The 24,772-nt window shown below is 39.0% G+C and overlaps 1 protein-coding gene across 1 annotated transcript in view; it reads left to right on the top strand.

The window, feature by feature from the left end:
* MEP1B (meprin A subunit beta) overlaps window positions 1-24,772 on the top strand; it is a 45,852-nt gene that overhangs the window by 13,220 nt on the left and 7,860 nt on the right. Inside the window, exons 8-16 of the mRNA XM_082755386.1 lie at window positions 8,620-8,692; window positions 11,665-11,715; window positions 11,833-11,876; window positions 12,921-12,993; window positions 14,133-14,250; window positions 18,584-18,762; window positions 19,691-19,909; window positions 22,300-22,452; window positions 23,617-23,832. Of these exons, the coding sequence (XP_082611512.1) occupies window positions 8,620-8,692; window positions 11,665-11,715; window positions 11,833-11,876; window positions 12,921-12,993; window positions 14,133-14,250; window positions 18,584-18,762; window positions 19,691-19,909; window positions 22,300-22,452; window positions 23,617-23,832 (1,126 nt within the window). The remainder of the gene's footprint in view (window positions 1-8,619; window positions 8,693-11,664; window positions 11,716-11,832; window positions 11,877-12,920; window positions 12,994-14,132; window positions 14,251-18,583; window positions 18,763-19,690; window positions 19,910-22,299; window positions 22,453-23,616; window positions 23,833-24,772) is intronic.

Here is a 24,772-nt window from a genome sequence, read left to right as displayed (position 1 = left end):
CCCCAAAGATGTTAGACTGAAAGAAAAAAAAATCATCACTGTTAAATACATTCCACAGAAATCACCTAATTCCATTTTAAATCTTTGTAGGAAATTGTATACGTTCGAGATGCGTTCCTCAACTCCATGAAGCTGCAGGTCATTGCCCAGGGCTTAGTGACAAAATACTGTTCGTATGAATTTGCTTAAACTTGTGGGAACACTTAGTCACCGGGAAAAGCATTCCTCACTATTACTTTATATTCTCTTTCTGTGTTCTTGGATGTCTCTCTTTCTCTTTTACTCCCTCTATGTCTTTCCCTGCAGCAACTCTCTGAAGTTTTCCCCATGTCAGTATTCCTCCCACTCTCCTTTCTGTCTCTTAAAGTAATCAACAATTAAATAGCTAAGATTATATTACTTAGCTACTGAGCGTTGTCTCATATTCTGTATACTTTATAAGTACCTGTGGCTCTACCCTCAGTATCCTGGGGCTGATGTCTGCCTCAGGGGTAAATAGAGTATCTAGCAAACTCGACATCAATACCTCCCAGAGTTAGCCTGCTACATTTACTGCTACGGCTGGAGCTTTTATTTCTCAAAATGTGTTTGCAGTTTGAAAGACTCAGAAAGTCTTACCAGTCAGATTTGATATTCAAAGTTGTCGGTCCTGTCCCCTCATCATGCTAAAAGTATTTGCTTTGTTGTTCTCCTTGGGGGGGGGGGCGGGGGTAGGTGGTGATATCTTTTTAGATTAGGATTAAGTTTAAAATCAAAGCATCTCATGCAGACCAGCTCATTCCCCATAGCAGGCACTTGTTTTTCAAAAGAACTTGAACTGGATTTTGTGTTTCTGCAGGTACGGACCAAAGAAAATAAGAAGATAGCCCCTGCTCAGGCAGGGCCACCCAGAGCAGGGTGCCCAGGCCCATGTCCAGGTGGCTTTGGAAGATCTCCAAGGAAGGAGATCCACAGCCTCTCTGGGCAACCTGTGCCATTGCTCCATCACTCACACATTAAGCAGTGCTGCCTGGTGTTCAGAGGGGGCCTCCTGTGGGCCAGTTTGTGCCCATGGCCTCTTGTCCTGGCACTGGGCACCACTGAACAGAGCCTGGCTCCATCCTCTTGGAACCTTCCTTCACATATTTACAGACACTGATGAGCTCCCCCTGAGCCTCCTCTTCTCCAGGCTGAGCACTTCCAGCCTCTCTTCACAGGAGAGGTGCTCCAAGCCCTTCACCAGGCCCTTCTCCAGGGTAGCTGTTGAAGCTGCGGTGCCACAGAAGGTGCAATTTATGTGCCGCTTCAGTTGTGAGACTGTTCAAACTTCAATAGCTTCTTTTATGAATTTTTCTTCTTTCATATTTCAAGCCACAAGAGGGCACTGAATATTTTTGAGTTGTCTCTGAGTAAGTGTAGGATTTAACGATGCTAATTCACTAAGTAGCTGTACTCCTAGACACTTTTAGATAAATTTCTATCCAGACATTTCATAAAACATAATAAATCTTTTACACATTTTAGGGGCTGAGAGGCTTTCTGTAGATTGGAATGATTCCACTAAGAATATTTTGAATTTACTTGAAATCCTGCAACTCATAAAGTGTGTTTCATCACCTGGACAAGTAAGCTGTACTCACCCAGGACAGTGCCCTGGGAAGAACTGAGTGCTCCCCAGGTGACAAGTGGACACAGAAAGTAGCGTGGTCATGCAAGCTCTTCCCTTGCAAGTCCCCTCCTTCCCCGAATGCCTTTTTTAGAGGTGTTTAAAATGAAAGTGTTGTAGTAGTGCAGCCAGGAATCACAAGGGGGCATCTGAGGACTGTTGCTTTCTGTGCTAATGAGCAATATCGCTGATTTTTGACTCCTTGCTTTATTAAACTGCACCCATGCCATCGACCTCGCCCATCACACCTGGGCTGAGCTGCTCACAACTGCTGCGGTGGCCAGGTGCAGGGAGGCTTCGATACCCCCTTGCACTACTTAGGCCTGGTAAGCTGCTCTCTGCCTGCATGCTCAATAGTTTGGGTTTGCCACAGGCCTCCGGAGTGAAGAGAAAAATTCTCCCAGCCACGTCTCACAGTCTGCCATCTGAAAGAGAGCAAAATATCCCTGGAGTGGTCTCCCCGAGCGGCGTGATGTTTCATGGCCAGCTCCAGCCACTGTAGGGCTGCACGCAACTCACTGTTTGCTTCGCACGGTAACATCATTTGTGCTTACCTTAAAACGCACGTGTGTGAAAACATGTCAGATGTGGCTCATGAAATGGTGTACACCCAAGCTTCATCTGGGTGCTTTTTAATGTCCTATTTCCCCTGTAGCTAAGTAGTGGGAGGAAGCTGAAGGTTTGTTTCATGTTCTCGGTAACTCTTAATGAAAGCAAACATTGTATTTCATAGAATCATAGGAAGGTTTGGGTCAGAAGAGACCTTAAAGACCACCTGGTTTCAACCCCCTGCCATCGGCAGGGACACCTCCCACCAGACCAGGCTGCCCAACGCTCCATCCAGCCTGGCCTTGAACACCTCCAGGGATGGGGCATCCACAGCTTCTCTGGGCAGCCTGTGCCAGGTTTGCTCCCCTGCAAGAAGACAGAACACCTGTATTTGGTATCTGTTGTAATTTTCACTTTCTTACATTTATTTCCATTAGACACCTGCTGGGTTTGTAGACATTGGAGTTTCTTAACTTGAAATACCTATGTCTTCAACTTGAAACATTTTGGATTTGGATGAAGGTCTCTTATCTTGCAGGTTTATCTGACAGCCCTTATCTTTATTGGTACTTGTGCCTCGTCAGCCAAGGAGATAGCTTTTCAGTGTTATCCCCTTTCATGAGTTTAAGTGAAAAAGTGAAGCTAATTTGTGTGAGATAACACAGGAAGTTTGAGATGGGGCAAGGAACAATCTGCTATCTGAGGGTAATAGACCATTTGAATATCCTCCTGCTCTTTAACAATAGCTCTACAAGCACTGCTAAATGCTCTACAAGCCAGCAATTTTTAAGATAACTTAATTAATTCATATCACTTAAGTTCACACTGAAACCCACAGTCAGTCAAGTTTCACCCAAATGTCAATAAGCAGCCACAAATCACAGTTGTTCACTGAGCAGTATACTGATAGCAAAATTATCAAAGCATCTGTGCTGAAACACAGATCAACAAAACTAACCAAGTATAAAACGGCCTATCAAAAATGCTCGAAAATCTCTGTCCATCTAGAGCTGTTTTTTATTGTTTTTATGGTTCTTTGTAGTTAGCTGAGATTGCATTTGGAAATTAAGTTCCTTTGGCTTTATAAATAGCACCTGCAAGCAAAATAGGACTTTTTATAGCTCTCCTGTACTTCACTTATTTTTTTTTTCCAGTATGTCCACCAGCATTACTGTCTGTTCCTGGGTTCTTACTCCCAGATACAGCTTTACTAAGCAGTCTAAAGCAGGTGCAGCTTTCCATCTGCACTGGGCAAACAACGCCTGGTGAATGTTGCTTATTCTGCAACAAGGCAGCAGGATAAGGACTGCAGGATTACCATTACTACCTGTGGTTCAATAGTGCCCACCTGTGATGGTGCTGCCCTGCAGACACCAGGAGTCACTGCCTGTCCAAGGGAATGTGCAGCTTGCTCTGTGATGATGCCCATCTGCCTGCTGATAGAGATCCAAGAGGTCACTGCAGGACTTCTGCAGCAACCTCCACATTGATTTCTGATGTCTTTCCTTGTCACTGCTTGTACTACCAGCACAGGAGCATGTGGGTCTATGGGGCAAAATCTAATTGACTAGAATCAACCAGACCTTCTCATTCTGTTTTCTTTCTTTTCCTCAAATACAGAGCTTCTAGTCAGTGGACACTACCTGCAGATTAAAATAGGATGGAAACAACATCCTTTGAATCCACAGTTCCCCGACTGTGTCAAGAAAGGATATGTGTTACTTTTGGCTGTTATATGTCCTGGTAATTGTAGAAGAAATTCATAATGTAAGACTGCCATTCTTCTTACATATCTGAAAACTCACACCACCTATTCAAATAAGTTTCACTATCCCTCATTAATTCTTCTGAGTAATACTCAGTTACTTCCTACTGTGGACCTCGGTCTTAGAAGTATGATACAGCACATAGTGCTTTTCATCTTTAAAGTAAAATACAGAGTCATGTAGCAAAACTCTTATGTAAAATAAGGGGTAGGTATATTGCCTGAACACAGGAAGTCAATGATAAAGCAAGGTGTTTGTCATTGTAGAGAACATGGTCACAAAAGTAGATAAGCTCCATAGAAAAGATTTTGCCAATTAGATTAAAAAACAACAACAAACAAACAAACAAAACCTTCATGAAGACTTCCCACTTATTACCATTGTCTCAGCATGTATTAAAAATCCATTAAAAAGCATGTATTAAAAATCCATTTAGCTACTTTACATTGTCAGAACTTCTGACTTAGAATTTCACACACTCTGTTGTTCACCTATTGTTTAACTATCTATTGTGTCTTGTTTTATTATACTAGATAACTGGTTGACAATCTGAATGAACTGTAAGAAAAACATATATATGGGCTGTATAACAATGCAGAGTTAGCTGCATTGGTTAACTGTGTGCAATGGTTAACTTTGTCTGTGCCTTCTCTCTTTCATGTTACCATACGCCAATTCCAACACTTTGTAATGTTTTCTTTGGGTAGCACACTTTTTATCCAGTCCTCCAAGCAGATTCATCATGACATAGAGGTTTATTGAGCCCTTCTTTGTGACCAGAAAATCATCCTTGCATCTCCTATTGTAAAGAGGTTGGTGTGAGGTCTCAGTGCTGGTTGATGCATCTTACAGGTGGGGATGTGGGAACAGAAAGCAGACTGTCTTGATTAGTTACATGTAGGAGGTACCAAAGAAGTAGAAAAACAGTCTTCTAGGCTTTTTTCCAACACTGTGACCAAAGCAAAAACTGTTTTTTTTTTTTTTTTTTTTTTTTTTTTTTGAGTTCATTACAAGGCATCTATAAGGTACTATAATCAAGGAATAATGGCGGTAGTCTTTTACTTTGGATCAGAAGTGTATTTTTTTAAACAAGTATCATAATCATCCTCACCATACTTTAGTTCACATCACAAAGCAGTGTAGGAGCATACAAACTGAATTCCTTTGGTCTGAAACTAAACCAGAATATGTGCTTCAAATCCTTGCTTAATACAGTCCAGTTGCCACCACTGAATTGCAATCCTTGAGATCAGATCAGAGCTCGGCTGGAGTAAAACCCTTTGAAATGTGTACAGCATAGATGCCAGGTTCTTAGCACCAAATCCTTCGATTTAGAAATCTGTTCCAGTTGATTCAAAGTGGTTGTTACTATAGCCATAGCCAGTATAACCTACAGAGCCTCCAGAAGGGGAATTACTGGCTTCACCCAGCAGCTGCAGAAGGCAGCAGGCAGAATTCAAGGACTGCTGAACTTGAAAAAAAAAAAAAAAAAAAAAAAGCTTTTTAGCCTTCCAGGTACTACTGATCTGATAACAACTGACAGTGTCATTGTTGGTGGCTAGAGAACTACAATATTTAGTATTAATTTTTGTAGAAAAAAAAAAGCTAATCCTGTAAGAACAATGATAACAACTGCTGCTTCCCAGTGAATCAACAGTGTAATAAGCATGGATCTGGGCAGCTAAAAACTGGCTTGGCTTGGCAATTGCTTGCGATCAACCAGTTGTTTCTTATCAGTTCTGATACTAGTGATGCTAGTATGAGAAATTTTTATATAATCATGTGAAATTCTTTTTTTTTTTTTTTTTTCATTTACATTACAAAATCTAAATGCCATTTTAGTTTTCATGAAATTCTAGCCAGATAGCTGTTCTGGGAAAATAAACAGCTAGCCAAGTTGATCATACAATAACTACAAGTACCTAAAATTTAAGCATAAGAAGGAACTTAAGTGGCAATTTCAGCCCTCCCTGTCTGTTAGTAGAGAGGAGAGAAGAATGAAGTTGGAATAAGCTAAAACTGCAAGCAGTGACAATGGTGATAGGACAATAGCTATAGCAACATTAAAAAAATATATATTAATTTGTAAGGAATTTTTACATAAAGACAGGAGAATGCCACCACCTGATTTACTGACAAGTACAGTGTCTCACATTTATCAACAATAGAAACAGCATTTCCTTTTCTGAAAGCAAGATTCTGAAACCATGTTACTGGCAGATTTTTTTACATGCACACATTTACCATTTTCACTTTCTGTCACAAACCACATAATTCATATATTAAAGATTTCCCTGCCAAGTGTCTTACTAGCTTTTAGCTTTTCTGAGTGTTTTAGTGCCAGCTTTATTCAGAGACATGTAATGGTGGGAAGGCACCTCTGGAGATTGCCGTGACCCCCCCACTCAAAGCAGGGTCACCTACGGCAGGATGCTCGGGGCTGTGGCCATCTGGGTCTTGAATATCTTCAAGGATGGAGGCTCTGCAACCTCTCTTGGCAACTTGTTCCAGTGTTTGATAATCCATATAATTAAAAAAAAAAAAAAAGAAAAAAGTTTTCTTATGTTTAAATGTAATTTTCTGTATTTCTGTTTGTGCCCATTTCCTCTGTATTTCCATTTTCTTGTGTTCATTTCCTCCCATATTTCAGTTTGTGCCTGATAGGTGTTCTCACAGCAGTGATTAAAAATAATTAAAGAATATGCTAGTTGCCTTGATGTACTTATGATGGACTTAATCTTTAAAACAACGTAGAGGGAGGCAAGTTAATCATTGATGAAAGGACAAAGGTTTTGATTTATGATATTTGTCATCTTAAGTACCAAGTTGGTCTCAAATTCTGTCAATGCACCTGCTTGCTGACTGGATAACAACATGGACTGGATTTCTGTGCCTGTGCTCCTAACGTGGCTTCTCCTGCAAGTGGTCTGGAGCCAGGTAAGAAAACAAATCCATATCCTTTATATGCTCAAGTAAATGATGCAGCTTGAGGTGAGATTGAGAGGAAAAGACTTAAGTATGGCTGTTGCAAAATAAGAATTCTGTTGTCTTTTGTGTGGAGCAGGAGAAGATTTCTGTTTCCTTGGGATCCTAGAGCTGCTGTTTTTTATAGGCTTCGCTATACATTGGAAGAGCCAATTTGCACTCCCCATTTGAGCAAAATTTCCATTAGCATTCAAAGTAGTCTTACCAGAATGGTAAGTCCAGAGTTAGAGCCAAGATAAGTATTAAAACTTATTTTTGCTACTCCATATCTGAATAGAAATACAGTGTGCATTTTTTTTTTTTTTTATTTTATCTACAACACAATATATTTTGTATTGAAATTGATGCATTTTTAGCTGCTGGATTTGCTTTTTAAAGACCGCTCTCTGTTCCTCCAGTCTAGCTAAACTACTTAATGCCAAAAGATAACAATGACAACTTTGAGATTTTGTATTTCCTGTCTTTTGTAGAGAAGGTAGTATTTTGCTGATCTTGTGATAATTCATTGTAGAGGCCAGGTGTTTTGGTGATACATAATCAATTAGTTTGGACAACAAAAAACAGTGGGTTTTTGTAAGCTCATTTCTGCTGTTAATAGCTTCAGGGTAATTTACAGAGTAAGATGTTCCATTAAGTGGAATAATCTTATCTATTTTAATTTATGCAACTTAACTGTCTGATTTTGTGAATCCAGCTCCAATATCTTGCTGTGGCGGTCACATATTCTTCCTCTCCATTAACAGATGTTCATATATCTCCCTAAGTCAAGAGTTTAACTCCAAAATCCCAAATTACATAGTTCCCTGTATTTCCCACTACCTGAGTCCTACACTTCTATTTCCCCACTCATCACAACTCCTTCTTCCCCTGTTCCCAAACCTTTGGACACTCAACCCTCAGCCTTGTTTAGATTCCTCTGAAGGCCTTTGTAAAGCATATAAGAGGCAGTGCAGACTGATACCAAGATCTACAAGCTATCACATCAAGCTGACTCCTAATACCCAGTTCCTCTGTGAGACAGGAGCTTAATATCACCAAGGCTACTTACTTATTTTACATGTTCATTATAGCCAGGAAGAGCTCCTTTTGTATTTCTGGATGCCAATACTATAAATTATATAGTCTGAAGAAAACACTAGTAAGTTAGGACGTCTTGTCCAAACTAGCTGACCATATCCCACCTGAAATCTGTGGTGAGACCAGGAAATTTTCATCAGGTGATTCATCACAACTTTGACTAGAAGCTCAGTGAGGTACATCATCTTTTAGACATGCCAGGACATCATGGTGGTGCCATGCCTATTTTCAGGAGAGATGAATTATATATACAATTACCCATTTATTTCTCCACTGATTACATGTCTAATTTTAATGACTAAAATAGGTGAGGTGTTTTTCCCAGCTGTTCAAGATGCACTTGAATTATTAAACACTTAAATGTGCTGACAAGCCATGGTTTGACCCACCTTTAAAGTAACTTAATTCACATGAATCATGTTGTTTGCCAAAGTTAGGGAAAAATATTATAAATGTTCAGAAAAAAATGTTCTGGGTAGATTTAAAAGTAACATTGGTTAGACTAAATTATATTCCTCTTTGGTAAACCTGAGTTACTGTAACCTCCTGTATGCAACTGTGAACTGTGAATCTGTTTTTTGTTCACAACATTTTCAGAGACTAGAAATTCATCGTATAGGTCTCAGTTGTCATGCTGGTGCTGAGACTGAAGCTGTTACTACTCGAACAAGTAATACACAGATATTCCTTTGGGAACTGAGTGTTTTGCTGTTCGGATTCACATGCCTAAAGACCTAATTTTGTTCAGAAACAAGTAGAAAGGAATGATGAAAGGAATTCCTTCTGCGTAAAACATTCAGCAACAGTTTTCAGATATGGGGGACCAGCCTGGATTTCAGCTGATTGCTGAATGTGGTATTCACATTCAGTAATGGACTCATACTTTGGTTTATGCACCATAAATACCACTGGGCTTAGCTACAGTTACTTCAGTTTATGAGCTTTGGCTGCAGACAGAGGAGCTTCTCCATGAGCTAGCCAGTTTTTATCTTTAGAGCAATTAAGTTTTCTGATTAGCAGATATGGGAACATTGTAGCTTGTAATTATTGAAACTGTAAAAATATTTTCTCCCTGTTAATGGTTAAAAGGTTATTCAATACATATGGCCATGATCTGATACGACCTCCGTCAACAATCTTTAGCAGAAAAGACCACAATGTGTTTTAATTTTTTAATATTGCAAAGTTTACTTCTCAATGTTTTTCTTTCACATTACCTGGAAATCTGTATGAGTGGGAGTTTAAAAGCAAATAAATTGCTCAAAGCATGCATGACACATTTTGCTTGCATACTTTCAGCTTGTTTTACAAGCTTCAGTTTCATTTAAAATCTCAAATACATGGATTAGATACTGTCTTACAGATATCTTGTGATAAAGGAACATAATGATAGGATATGAATGCAATAGAATTTCAGGATGTAAGAGGCATCTATTGACATTACATATTTATGGGTGATTTGTCTGGAAAATGTATTTTGGTTTATTGAACTGTATCCATATGTATTTACATGATTATTCTTTTGTTAAAGTCACTGTCCTTATTTCTCATGTGTCAGTGTAAACCCGAATAATACCAATTAACTCAGTGAAATATGAGATCAAATATCAATCCTTCAGCATTTGTGCTTTTGCATTTGCACAACTCTAGCAAGGGTTTTACAATGGACTCATTCACTTTTCCATGATGACACTAGGTTTTTAAGAGTCAGGTATGTTGAAACCTACCAAAATCTGAAACAACCCAAAACTGTGAGGTACTTGTTCTCTAATAACGTGGATGCTTCAGGAGAAATTGGGTTAGGAAACAGATTCTACTCAATGGTTTCTGGAACTGACACATTCAGGTAAAAAATCTTAAACTTCTAAATTATAGCCTCCAGTTGGTTAGCCAAAAAAAATGTTTTTCCACCCTTAGGCAATCAAAATAAATGATTAAAATCTGAGAAAAATGGTGAAGCAACAATTTGAAATCATTTTAGTTCAGATGAGTCAAAAGGATAAAATGAGATTTCAGGCTTTTGTATTTGCAGTAATTTTTATGCCATTTACTGACATTTTTACAAGACAGTCATTTCAGATTGAAAAAGGAATCTTTCATTAAAAAGCCAAAACAGGACATTCTGGCAATTTCAATGCTTTCTTCCTGAACATTCCCAAATGAAAAAAAAAAAAAAAATCATTGAAATTATTTTTTTTTTCTGCATTTGGTTACTGTTTTTATATGAATCAAATCAGTTTTAGGGCCCTCAGTTATGTTTGCCTTCAAAATTGTTCCTATCATTATGTGCCAAAATTCATGTCAAAATGAACACATGTATTTAAATCTCTCTTGAATATTCTGGCACTACAGTTTTCTTATCCACTATACAGATGGAAGAACTGACCAAAATTTAATGTTTTTGTGAACTACATGGACTTGATTTTTGAAGTTTTTCAATATTCTGAGCTTGTACTGCTCATTGCTTTTAATGGAGGCTGCAGATATATATCACACTGGAAAAATACATTCTAAAAAGATGTTACATGCAAAATACATATAGGAAAGGTAGCAAATTATTTATACAGAGAAAGAAATCAGTCAGGAGTAAGGGGTCAAACTATAGCAAAAAATGAATGTAAAAATCCCACCCTGCTATATAGAACTGCAGTTATAACTTACTATTTGATGTATCCACAACCTATATTGTCAGGTCTTAAAATTTAAGAGTGTTGTTCATTTTCAGTTTGTGAACTTCTTTTCAAACATACAAATATAAGAGTTTTGATGAGAAACAGGAAAACCCACCCAGCAAGAACCGTTTCGAGAGTTTATTCATGATCTTACCACCTGCATGAGGAATAGTTGAATAGTGTTGTGTTAAAGAGTCCAAAACAAAGCATTTAGTCCAAGAAAAGAATATCAATTATATTCCATGGGCATGGTAAGGCAAAATGAATGCTGTATGTTTATCTCACTGTGGTCTTGCTGCAATATGGAGCTTGGATTTTGCACGTTGCAGGAACAGTCTTTAAGTTGGTATTTCTCAAGGCACTGAAGACTTGCTGCATGGTGCTGGACCACTCACCCCCAAATTCAGCTTTACAATGGAATTCTAGGCATAACTTCCACAGGTTCTGTACAGGACCTGACTAACAGCAGTATTTGATTTCATAGAAGTAATAGGTTGAGAAAACTTCACAGGATCAGTACTGGGTGACTTGCTTTTTGGGCAACCTGGAGTGAGGAGAGTGCAAAGCTGTCACAAGCAAATGAGCATCTCCAGTCAAATGAGAAGATGGTCTGATCAGCCCAATACAAAGCATGGGTTAAGTACTGTTAAGAGCATAAAACTTATACTGTTATACTCAAACTGTTGAGAGAGTAATAGTTGCATTTCATTGTGTACCTTTCTAATAATACCTTTTTTTTTTTTTTTTTTTCTTCCCTCTCCCCAGCCTGCTACAGAGACTATTGGTGAGTTCTGCTTACAGATCTATTTGTATGCATAGGAGGCAGTCAAAAAAAAACAGCTGGTCATAAACATCACTAGGACAGATGCAGATTTATAATTACTGTTATTGTTATTGCATTGATTTTCACACATCATAAAGAAAACAGCAAGGGCTAACATCCTACCTCACTTGTCTTTTTCTTTTTCAGAAATAGACGTAGATGGAGGAATTGATCAAGACATCTTTGACATCAATGAAGGTTTTTTTTTTTAATTCATTTTCTCTTTAATTTTTTTTTTTTTTTTTTTTTTTGGGGGGGGGGGGGGCAGCTATAGATCAATAGAATAACTGTATGTTAATCTCCTCTTCCCTTTAGCTTTAGGACTAGACCTTTTTGAGGGAGACATCAAACTTGATGGGGTGAGTTCAAATATATATATGAAACAAGAACTGTGTCATCAACTTATGCAATGTAAAGTGTTAGTAGCATGAAAGTGATTGATGCATCCTGCTCATACTAACTGTAAATACTGTTTATGTTACAATAAGCTGAAAATGTTTGGGGATAGATTTCTACAAATGTCATAGACAATGAAGGATTTGGGTGCATTTGCAGAAACATTATCCAGAATAAGGTCAGTCTAGCCATTACTCATTATTATTAGCATTGTGTTTTCTTCACTGTGGTTTTCATATTTTTACTTTTAAGATATTCAGCAGCACAGATCACATCCAGACAGGGTTATATAAAAGATTCTTAATTTATGTGCACAATATTTATTATAAGCCAATTAACTTTACAGACCAGTGCTGCAAAACCTTCATCATATAAGTAGATTCACCAAAGCCATTGGAAAATTAGATCTGTGAGTAATACCACATTTTAAATCATCTGCCCCATATCCCTGTCCAATCAATAACATCAAAAGTATTTGCATAGCTAGTCATATCTCAAAAATACCTAGTGAAAACACCACAATTGTCTTATACCCCTAAAAGGGGTAGAGTTTTCCTCTCCCTTTTGGTGAACTGCTTCTGCCCAGGCATATCAATGGAAGCAAAGAAAGCACTGGTTAAGGGCACAGGAACAAGCCCTTGCATTATGAAAAATTAGAGAGTTATTGATGTCTGTGCTCATTTCAGGACTTTAGATCTTAATGCTTCCCACAGGACCTAAAGTTCTGCTCAAATGTATCAAAATCTCAGGAAATCTGTATGGAGAAAATGCTGCAGAAATCAGAGTCATTGGTAGAAGAGAGTAAAAGGACTTTAAACCCGAGTCATAGACCTCCGAGTGATCTGTCAAACTTTTTGGATTCTTTGATTCCTTATATGTCTAAAATGGACTTGTAAGAGACATAATGCATGCTTTGCATTAGCATTTTGCATTAGCACTGTTTTCGTCTTGGATTATAGATCAGTTTGTACTGAAAACTGCATGCCTATTTTCTTTCTCATATGCAGGAGCGAAACTCTATCATTGGTGACAACTATCGGTGGCCCCACGTTATCCCCTATGTCCTTGATGATAGCCTGGGTACAGTATTTGCTCTTGACAATGTGTTTAAGTCATGTTGATTGAAATGTTAAATACAGGTCAGCAAAGATCTGTGGCATCCTTTCCTCTTCCCACTGCCATGCTGTAAGTCTAGAGCAGGGCATTTCCCACTGCAGGATTAGGCCTCTGTATGCACCAGCAGGATATATCATCTTGGTCTTTGTGCTGGGGTCCCACCTCCTTTCTTAACCTGGATGCTTCTTAACCTGCCATAACCCAGCAGATTGGTTTGCTTTGAAGGCATGTGTCTAAGACATGAAACTGTACTAAGCAGAGGAAATAAAATGGCACTGAAGATCTGTTTAAAGCCAGAAAGCTCACTTGGTCATTTATATCACTTAGAGCACTGATGGCATCTTGGTATTCTGGCCTGCAATGAAGTTTGCAATGACACATTTATGAGCACCCTACTGTGGGGCCTGGCACACATCACAAGATGGAGACCCTGGTCTCCATCCCTTCACTTCCACCCAGCTGTGGCATTGCATGGCAGAGGTGAGTGGTGAGATAGGGAGTACGAGTCCTTGTTGTATACCAGGTGAGGAGACTGTGCCCTCACTACATAGTGTGGGGTCATCCTTCTGGTCTATGTCAGAAAAAAAAATAAATCACCCACCCTCAGCTTAGGTTAGGAGCTAAAACACTGAGGGGTTTGAAACCATGCAAGGTGCTCAGAGGAGATAAGCAAGACACAAAGTAAGCATGTTCAAGGCCTGGGGAGATTCCTTGACAGATATGTAGCTTGCAGTTTGCATGAGGTGAAATCCAATGTCTTCGTTCACTGTTTATTTAACACTTGCTCAGATAAATCTCAGCAAAGTGAGAGAATTTACAAAATTAAGATCCACGTGCTATGATGTATTATATATCCAACATATCATATTTTATACTGAAGTACCAAAGCAAAATTACAGAGAAACAAACCAGGAAAAAGATAAAATGCCACAACAGACTAATTTATGGTTTTTAGGTTCCTACTCAGGTCCTAATCTAGCAAAAAGCTTGGCTATTTTAATCAAAGATTGCTGAAGCAATATCCACCCTTAGGACTTGCTCTATATGGGTAGCAGGACAAACCAATTGGCTCAGTATTGACAAGAACTCTGTTTGCTTTGCAGAAATGAATGCTAAGGGACTCATCCTCAAGGCATTTGAACAGTATCGACTCAAAACCTGTATTGATTTCAAACCTTGGGAAGGAGAGGAGAATTATATATCTGTGTTCAAAGGAAGTGGGTAAGAGGAATAATATGATTGTAATCCTTTTTGGCTACAGAATGTTTTGATGACCAATATTCACTATAAAACTCATCTGATTGCTATTTTCTAGTTTTGTTGTGTCCTATTACTAGTTTCCTTTCCTTTCCTTTCCTTTCCTTTCCTTTCCTTTCCTTTCCTTTCCTTTCCTTTCCTTTCCTTTCCTTTCCTTTCCTTTCCTTTCCTTTCCTTTCCTTTCCTTTCCTTTCCTTTCTTTTTTTTTTTTTTCTTTTCTTTTTTAACTTGAAATCATAGTAGCATCCAAAACAGGTATTACCTTGGTGGTAATTAACAATTTCTGGCTGATGTTTATTTCTAAATACAAGAAGTAATTAAGTCCTTAAAGAGGTAATTTTCTTGGCATGACAAAAGATCTGAGACAAGCCAATTACTTTCTTGACTGATCTTTGACTATATGGACTGTCACTTTCACATGGCCATAAAAAGCATGCCTTAGTTTTTTTTTAAAAAATAAATATTCCCAGTGGAAATGTGATAGTTTTAACTGTGGGACAACAAATTTGTTTCACTATTACAAATGGAATTGCATTTGAACAATGTCAGGTCTGCATTCATATATTTTTAAATGCTGCACAACATTGAGACATTTTATGGAGATTTCAGTTTATTTACCTATTTGATCAATAGTTATGCAATTTCACCTCAAGTTTTACAAAATAAGATTCTAGAAAAGGTGTCAAAATTGTATCCACTTTCTCAGTTTCTAAGATAGTCTCCACCAAATAGTGCAACAGAACAAATATATTCCCCAAGTAATGCTGGAATATTTCTCTCATGTTAGAAAAGAGAACAGGGAAATCCTGATAGCCTTGTGAGGAAATTTACTTTCAGAAAATAATTTCCTGATACAAGAATGCATTCATAAATGGGAAAAGGTTTTCTGATAATTGAAACATTTCCCATTCCCTTTATCTCATTCTGAGATATTTGTAGCAGATAATTGTTTCAAAATTTCTTCAGTCTCTGTCTCTTTACATTTTCTACTCTTTGCGCTATGCACGTGACATTGAAACTCAACCCTAAAAGATGTATAAACAGAGATTTGGGAAGCAATGTGTTTTCCCTGTTTAATTACTCTTTAAGCCAAATGGAAAACTCATGTAGCTAAACTCTAGAGTTCTTTGTCACATAAATCACACATTTTCTAGTAATTGTACATGAAAAAAAAAAAAAAAAAAAAGAACCACAATATTTAGCCTATGGCAATTCAGAAACTTCTGCACTATGGTTCATTTATTAACTTATTATTTATTTCCTATTAGAAGTAAATGAGTCATGGTGATTAAAACAAGTCACATTATTTGGGTAACGTGTCTTGCCTTCTTGCCTGGCGTGTTGCTTGCCCTGAAATGATTCTATTATCTCAGTTATCACAGTTATCATAGCACTAAAATTATCCATGGTCACCATACTTTTTACAAGCCTGAAGCTAAATCTGCAGACTCCTGAAAATGGCTGTCCAGTTTCAGTGACCTAGCTTTGGGCTGTACAAAGAAATTACCAGAACAAACCCTGTATTAACTGCCTTACATTTCATTCCATTCCTATGGTCTGGTATGGACAATTTAAAGAATACATGAAACAACCCATTTCCACTCTGCCATTCCTACTTTTTTTTTTTTTTTTTGTCTCCCCTGGCTGCACGCTGAAGAACTCAGTCCAGAGGGTACAGCACACATAGAAGCACAAAGGTCCTGGCAACCACAGTTAGATTCATAAAGCTTTATTGCACCAACAAAAAGATGATAAATTATTTTCACCTTTCTGATCTGGCTTGCATCTATGAAAAGTACAGAAGGTGGTGAGGAAACTTTCCTAGTACATCACAAAATCCCCTTATGGATTATCTTTTTGAATTCAAATGAAGTCAGCCACAAAGGAAACCACTTGTCATTTTGTTGTCTGCCCTGTATAAAAACAATCCTGCAGTCTCTGGTATATATACACAGTGTCATCAAACCCTACATAAAAAGCCCTCCCCTTGTCTACATAGTTTATCTAACATATGGTAGCATGTGGCTACCACTTCTATTATGTTTACAGATTTATATATTTATATCACTAAGCAAGTAGAGTTATATGTAAGGTTTTCTATCATACAGTCTGTCAACTCATCCCTCTATTCAGGTCTATGCATTTGCAGCAGAGGTTAGACTATGGATCTATTTAAAGATCTTTTCTTTCTTCCTTCCCTGTGGTAAGCAAAATACATGAGGAAAGCTTGTGAATGACAGAAATGCAGGAGCATCAGATGTGGCATGTACCCACAAAGCTCACATAACCATCTGGAAAATTGCAATGGATGTGACATTTCTACTCTTCTCATGAAAAACAGGACTTATTCAGCAAGAAAACTAGCACGGTTTGGTCAAATGATTAGCAGACCAGGGAGGATCAACCCTTGTCTCTAGTATTTCCAGATGGGAAATCAGGTTTTCATGGAGCTGTCCTAGGAGTTCACTTCAGCTCTTTGCCACTGTGGCACAGGACAAAGGAACCCATACGAAAGGGGATTGATACAGATGGTAACCATCTGTAAGAAGCTAACCAGCTTGCTGCTGGTAAGTCAAAGAGTCTGTGTGCTGACCTGGTGATCTGTGATGCTACAGGTAGTCATTTGCTAGGAGGACGTTGGTGTAAAAATGTGCCTGGAATAACTGATACTAATAATTTGTAGACAGTATCATCACTCTTGATGGCATGTATCACCTTATCACGTGTCTTCCAAAAAGCAGGCTGGTGATATTAGTGTGATCAGTTATATCCATGCTCTTCTAGCAACTAGCAGTGCAGAAAGCATCAAATTGGTGAAACAGGCTCTAACAAGCATGGAGAAACTGGCATTTTCCACCATTTTCTCCCTTCCTAAAGACATCGCTCCCATGGGGCGGCCCCAGGTGTCCCTTGTCCCACTTGCATGGTTTTATTCTCAGCACTGAGTGATGCAGAGTGCACATTTACTCCTGTGGTTGCAGAATGATGGTGGTGTAAGCATTTGGCAGACTGAAGGCAAGGCGATACTGCATCCTCTGGTGTTTGGATGCTGATATCAACAGGTGTCCAGGATGTGCTTGTAGCCTGCTGTGCTCTGCACAGCAGCTGCAAAGCCAGAGGTGTCTGCTTTGGTATAAAGTGGGCCCAGAACTATAATGGACTTCTTAGACTTTCGCACAATCAGAAAAAAATACATAATCAATATGAGGCCATGTTCAAGGGAAGCCAGTGAAATTATGTATGCTGTATATGCTCCCTCCCAGGCCTCGTGCTGTGATTTTAATGAGTAATCAATAGCTAAGGCCTGTGCTGGTTTGTGGAAAGAGAAATCCTGTAGAGTATTTTGCACTAATAAGTTGCAGGTTCCTACAGTGCCTGGTGTGCTTGCTTTTTACATTTCTGGGGTGATGGGACTGCAAATTCTATGGTGTATTTTGTGCCCTATTAATTTTATGGACTTCATTGGGTAGGTGTTGATTTATTTGCTGCGTAAAATATCAATTTAAATGTGTTTGCTAGTTTGTGGACATGGGGTGCCATTTTATTGGCTTGTGCAGATAGCTCACAGATTTATTTATTTTTTTATTCCTTAATAAAAACTTCTAGCATAGCTGTGGTTTTGCACTGTTTTGCGAGTGTGTGTCACCAACAAGTGCCCTAGCACCACCTCTCACAAATAGCAGGAAAGAAAAGAGGTTATGCAAAGCCCTGTCACACCCACCAGCCTTTCAGAAGTGCAATCCCCTGGGGTGGACCTGGCTTGACAGTCGCAACACTAAAGCAGAAGGCCAGCACAATGTGGAGAGGCAGCTGCAATGGCAGGGGTGAGAAGTGACATGGCCATGGTTTGCTTGGCTATAAGGCAGGCCCAAAGTGTGCCTGCAGTCAGTTGTGGTGGTCCAGCTTAGTAGCAGCAACTTGGTAATTTGCAGATTTACTGCAAATTGTTTTAAATCACGTTGCCATAGTCTTTGATGATTGTCCTTGTTGCTTTTTTTCTGTTACAAGTAGTTAGGCTTTTTTTTTTTTTTTTTTTTCTTTTTTTTTTTTCTGCTGCTAAAGAAAACCCATTAAAAGCATTCCAGACAGAGTGGGAGAACTACTTATTCATTGAAGCAGAGCTAAGTGTGGGAGGAAGGGATCCAGTAAGGAAAAGATCAATGAAAAAGTGCTCACTGTAGAAAATGTAACTTTAGCACTCAAAATGTACCTGTTGAACAGACTGAATCTGGAGTTCGTGTGGCACAGGGGTGGCACGTGCTTCACAGATCTATCTTCAATTTTATTTCCACATTAGTTGCTGGTCCTCGGTGGGAAACCGCCAGGTGGGCTTGCAGCAGCTCTCGATCGGAGAGAACTGTGACAGGATTGGGACCATTCAGCACGAGTTCCTTCATGCGCTGGGCTTCTGGCACGAGCAGTCGCGGTCTGACCGGGATGACTACGTGTCCATCATCTGGGACAGGATTCAGTCCGGTCAGTCACTCCCATGGGTTCCCATTTGGGTTCTGGTGTGATGCATTTTGGGTGTGGAACATCTCTTCCTGCCTTCATACCATGGCTGAAATATTTTCCCACCTTGACTTATTTTTCAAGGCCAGCATATCAAGAAATTAAATGTCAAGTGGCATCTGTCTGGGACAGACAGCCTCATTTGTTGTTGCTGTGGTTATTACTCATGTCACGGCAGTTCCCAGGGTCCTAACCAGAGATTTGAGGCCTACTGTGCTAAATGCCATACAGGCAAGCAACAGAGAAAGTAATTTCATTTGTTTGATACCATAAAATCGCTATTAGTGAGTGTAACCAAAACCAGCAGAAAATCTGGAGGGAAGGGGTTGTCTTTTCTCTTTCTCCCCTGCTTATGTGTCCGGGGAGGGCATGCAGCCTGGAGAGACCCTTTTTAGGTTCCCATCATGCAAGCTGTTATTTCGGCAACACAGCTCCCTGTTACAAGCACATTGTGGCCCATTTGGCACAAGCCAGCCTGTGGTACAGGGTTCCTTAGGGCTGTGATCGATGCCTGCTTCTTCAGCACACCACAATCCTCTGTGGCTTCCAGACAGCTTTGAAAACAAGCCTGAGCCTGGACATGGTGCTGGCTTGGCTCAGGCACACTCAGAGGACTTGCAAGCCCATCAATGTTTATGAGTAGCTTCATGGTGAAAAGATTTCTGATAGGAAAGATCCTTCCTTCATGCAGCAGAAGTCATCATGTTACATTCCAGTGGTTGAAAAGGGAAGCTAAATAAATCTAGGCTAGGAATAATATAGTTTTACAGAGTAAATACAAGCAAATGATTACCAAAATTCACTTGGGAGATTCTCTGACACTTAAAGTATGTACACCAAACTTGGTCATCTTCAGCAATAAACAATTTTTCCTTTTATTTTTCCCATTCAGGTAAAGAACATAATTTCAATAAATATGATGATAAAACATCAGACTCCCTGAACGTTCCCTATGACTATACGTCTGTGATGCACTATAGCCAAACTGCATTCAGGAACGGGACTGAACCAACAATTGTAACGAACATACCAGACTTCATGGATGTAATAGGGCAGCGAATGGATTTCAGCGATTATGATCTCCAGAAACTGAATCGCCTGTACAATTGCTGTAGGTTTCTCTATTTCCTTTAAATTCTTTGCTTCTGGTAGTTGAAAGAAATAAGGGTGATACCTACATGCTGGACTCATCCAGCCACAAGTAAAAGATATGCAAACATATTTGGAGAAGTGAATTGTGTTAAAAACACCAGAAATAACGGTACAGCTAGAAATAACGTAGCCCTCCTGTGGAAACACTGCTGTGTAGCTGAGTTTTCTGTGCAGTTCTATTTGACCTTTAGTTAAAAACCAGCTTCTCTCAGCAGCTAATTTTGTTCATCCCTTTGGTGGCTGTTTAAAATATGTGCTTCTGAACAAAGGTTTTTTTTTTTTTCTTCACCCCCGTTATTCCACAGCTGTTGTTCAGACAGCATACAGAAATGAGTGTCTTTGCTGTGGCTCTCATACCTACTCATCTCTCATGCAGTCTGTGAGACAGAATATGTGTCCATGCAAACAGCTTATGGATGCTGTTACGAAGAAAATGTGAGCATTGAAAATTTTTGGTCTTAGTTTCAAATCAGCCCCTTAGAAAAGTGGTCAAAAGAGTGGTTTTGCTTGCATGGGACTTCTTTTAGAAAGTTGAGTGGAATATAATTCCACTGGGGAATATAATTCTGAATGTGTGAAAAAATTCTATATTGGGGAATATAATTCTGAATTGTGACTGCATCAGTTGTGCCTTGGCACTCAGATTAGAACATTTACTTCATTACCTCAGTATACTGAGAAGTGAGTGAGGTCTTGCAATTACAATTTAAACCTCAAACTGATACTTTAAATATTAATCAAACCAGTTAATTAAAACAGTATACTTTTATGAGTATATGGTTCTGATGGAAATATTTCTGTTCACATGGGTCTAAACCAAACACACACTTACACGCAGCCTTAGCTTCCAGCACTTGACGCACAGTCAATTAGCTCTTACGTAAGTGCTTAAAGCTAAGGATGTCTTTAATAGCAGACAGGGTCCTTCTTACTCTCTATTAATCTTATATGCTTTCCATCATTCTCACATATTATGTAAAAGCTTCATGACATTATGTCCTGGTTTCAGTTATAAACTGAAACCAAGACACATTATAACTTTATTCTTAAACAAAAATCACATTTCCTTAGTGAAAGAAGCCCCATACATGCTGGAACTAGTGACAAAACTCCCACCACCTTCAGGGCAATCAGGATTTGCCCTTCTCCCTGTTCTGTCCCTTAGCATAGTATAGGGTGTCTGATATTCACAGAGCCATAAGTGGTCTTCAGATCAGCCACTGTTTGCTCAAGTGGCCCTTGTGCCATGGAAGACAGGTTCTTCATGGGTCCCAGCTCTCACCCACCCAGCTGCTAAACTGATACTTTCAAGTTAGAGGAAAGATCAAGAATGTTTTCCCAGAGGAATCAAAAGATTGCTTTTTTTGCTGAGCAGGATTTTAGGAAAACTTTAAGCTGAATTCCTGATAAATGCCTTTGAGGATAGGAATTTATATTAAAAATCGAAAATTTGGTTCTTAAACTGAAACAAACAAACAAAACACAACAACCTACAACCAACAGCATAAATATTCCTGACTAGTACTTTAGTTCTGCTCTGGTTTCTTCTTCAGGACATATGATAAAGATATATTTCAGAATGTTTTCCCTTTCTAGCATATTAAGTAACAGAAAAGATCATGACATTCCTCAGCCACTGGAAGCTAGGACTCATCCCCCCATGTACTGTCTTCCAGTCCAGCCTTTCACTAAACAGTGAGAAAGTATCTGTGTTTTAGTGCAGTTGTCGTTCAAAAAAACCCTTCTCCTGTGTCATTAATTAATCTAAGAAATGGATCAAATGCTGTTGGGTCTTGCTTTTCTCTCTTCTTGTCCTTCAATGCCATGCCAGCCAGCATTTTTTAATTAGTTAGGGTACAGCTTTCCTGTTTGGGCAAACTGGTTTCATGTTTTGATTTCAAAGAGTTCTTTCATTTAATAATTCCCAATTGTTCTTACTTTCTTGCTGACACCCTTGCTGGTTTTTTATTTATTTTCCTCCTCCAACCTTCAATATAACATTTACTGTGAAAACCTCCTTCCCCCCCCCCCCTTTTTTTACAGCGTTGTATAAATACTGTATCTTAAAAAGTACCAGTTAACAACACTCCTGATAGCCTTGCTATCTTACAGAGTATTGTTAGCTTTCTATGAGGACAGTACAAAATAGCTCAGTACAATGTTAATTGTCAAATGCTTTGAGTTCCTGAACATTAGATGTATGAATACTGATGGTATCTGAAGCCACTGATTATTTTGTGTTTGCACTTCTTAGTCTGTCTCTGCTCTTGACTTTGAATATCTTGTACTAAATGTGTGCCGTGTAACAGAGATTCACACTTTCATTTATTTATTTTTTTAATATTATAGCCTCCTCCCTAAGTTTCATGGACACGTGCAGTTTTGAACTTGAAAACATCTGTGGCATGATTCAAAGTTCAGATGATAGCAGTGATTGGCAGCGTTTGTCTCAGGTTCCTACTGGGCCTCATACTGATCATACTAACATGGGAGAGTGCGAAGGTATGAAAAAACACTGTTCTTATCTCTCTGGGAAGTTTTTTTCTGCAAAGGCAAGTGAATTGACTTTGCTCTTGGCCTTGTTCTGTGTTTATTAGTTGACAGACTACAGTTAACTTTTGAACCAAGCAATATAAAACTATATAGTTAGGGACACCATGTGACACATTCTGTTTTCTGCTTATTAGAGAAGATTCAATGCTCTTATCTCTTTTGCTCTGTTCTTTAGTCTTAGTGTCACATCCTCAGAAGAGAATTATGTAAAGTGTCCTATGGTACAGGCACATCAGAAAGACTGCTGCTTTTCTGAATAATTGCTCAGTAAATTTTTGGAAAGGATTGGGATTTAGAAATTACATATATTATCAGGGCTCAGCTGAGCAATCCACAGAGAATCATAGAATCATAGAATCACTGAATGTCCTGAGGTGGAAGGGACCCACAAGGATCACTGAGTCCAACTCCTGGTCCACACAGGACCACCCAAAACCAGACCATGTGTCTGAGAGCATTGTCCAAATGCTTCTTGAGCTCCAGCAGGCTCAGTGCCATGACCACTGCCCTGGGGAGCCTGTCCCAGTGCCCGACCACCCTCTGGGTGCAGAACCTTTCCCTAACCCCCAGCCTGACCCTCCCCTGTCCCAGCTCCATGCCATTCCCTCGGGTCCTGTCGCTGTTCCCAGAGAGCAGAGCTCAGCGCCTGCCCCTCCGCTCCCCTTGTGAGGGAGCTGCAGGCTGCCACGAGGCCTCCCCTCAGCCTGCTCTGCTCGGGGCTGAAAAGAATGTACCAGTTATTTCCTAACTTGTCAAATAAAACTGTGAGTTAGGAGCATAAACCAGTCCTCCAGAGAGAATGTCAACTGTGAATCACTGGCTCTGGGTGAACAGTTAAATGAGAGCACCCAAGTTTTGAGTACAAATTTCTAGAGACAGACCAAAAAAAAAAAAAAAAAAAAAAAAAAAAAGTTTGAAGAACAGTTCTGCCTCCGAAGAACATGAACGAGTAATAGCCCTTGGTCAGAAGATTTGTACAGGATCTAGCTTACCATAACCCTAACTTTACTGTCTTGTAGCATTGTTACAATATGATGTTAACACTACACGTGTACCAAGGAAAATTTTGTTTTCACTCCCCTCTACCATTCATTTCTCATTTAATTTTGACAGGTTCGGGCTACTTCATGCATTTCAATACCAGTGCTGTCACACAGGGAAGCACAGCTTTCCTGGAGAGCCGGATTCTGTATCCCAAAAGAGGCTTTCAGTGCTTGCAATTCTATTTCTATAACAGTGGAAATGAAAGCGATCTGCTCCGTGTCTGGGTCAGGGAGTATTCTTCAGCCGATCCAAATGGTACTTTGAGATTCATTGAACAGATAAAAGGTATGGAATAAAGTTTCATTTTGGTTTAATCTATACTCGGTATCCTTTTCAAAGTTTGGGAGAAAATATTGTATCAAAGTGACTCATCTAGTTTTATTCTTTTGCTTCTTCTCTGACTATGTAATTGAAGCTCTGCTGGTGAAATTATACTTGATGGATCCTCAGTCAACCATTTTCCTATAATATAATCAATTACAACAAATTACAAACTCTTGCATTATGAAGATAGTTTTCTCACCAAAATAGCTAAAATTCCATGAGCAGTCATTTTGACTGTTATAGAATTGCTGGTATCAATAGCAACAGATGAAGTTGGTCATTAGACTAAATTACAATGAATAAGAAAGAAGTAATAAAGAAATGGAAAGTATAAGTGCCCTGGAATACCTAACGTACAAAGATTAAAAAAAAAAAAAAAAAGTAAAATTCAGCTTACTTTTAAAGCATGGTTTGGAGTGACTTATCTGAAATACAGAATCATAGTATCATTTTAGATCATTTTAGTTGGAAAAGATCCATAAGATCATCAAGTCCAACCATCACCTAGCACTACCAAGTCCACCACTAAAGCATGTCCTTAAGTGCCATATCCAAGTCTCTTAAATACTTCCAGGGATGGCGAGTCTACCACCTCCTTGGGTGGCAGACCATGATTTTCACTATATTTTGAAGAAAATCAAGTTCTTGAAGTTTTAGGTGCCTATGGTCTTCAAAATGAGCAACAGATGTCAGTTAATGGATAAGAGGTCCTTAAGCTTAATCCAAAGTCACCTTTTGATTAAACCATATTCTCTGATATTTCACTATTATTTGATCTCCACTACAGCTACAACTAATTCAGTCTGTTAGTTACACACAGGTCTTGGGGAACTCTTTTGCACAGTAGATATAAAGTCTGCTTCTTCTGCCTCTTTCTGTGCCTTTAGGCTCAGCTACTACT

The sequence above is a fragment of the Aythya marila genome (assembly GCF_965140915.1).
Source record: "Aythya marila genome assembly, chromosome: 2".
Classification (NCBI taxonomy): domain Eukaryota; kingdom Metazoa; phylum Chordata; class Aves; order Anseriformes; family Anatidae; genus Aythya; species Aythya marila.
This window is presented reverse-complemented; position numbering and strand designations above follow the sequence as displayed.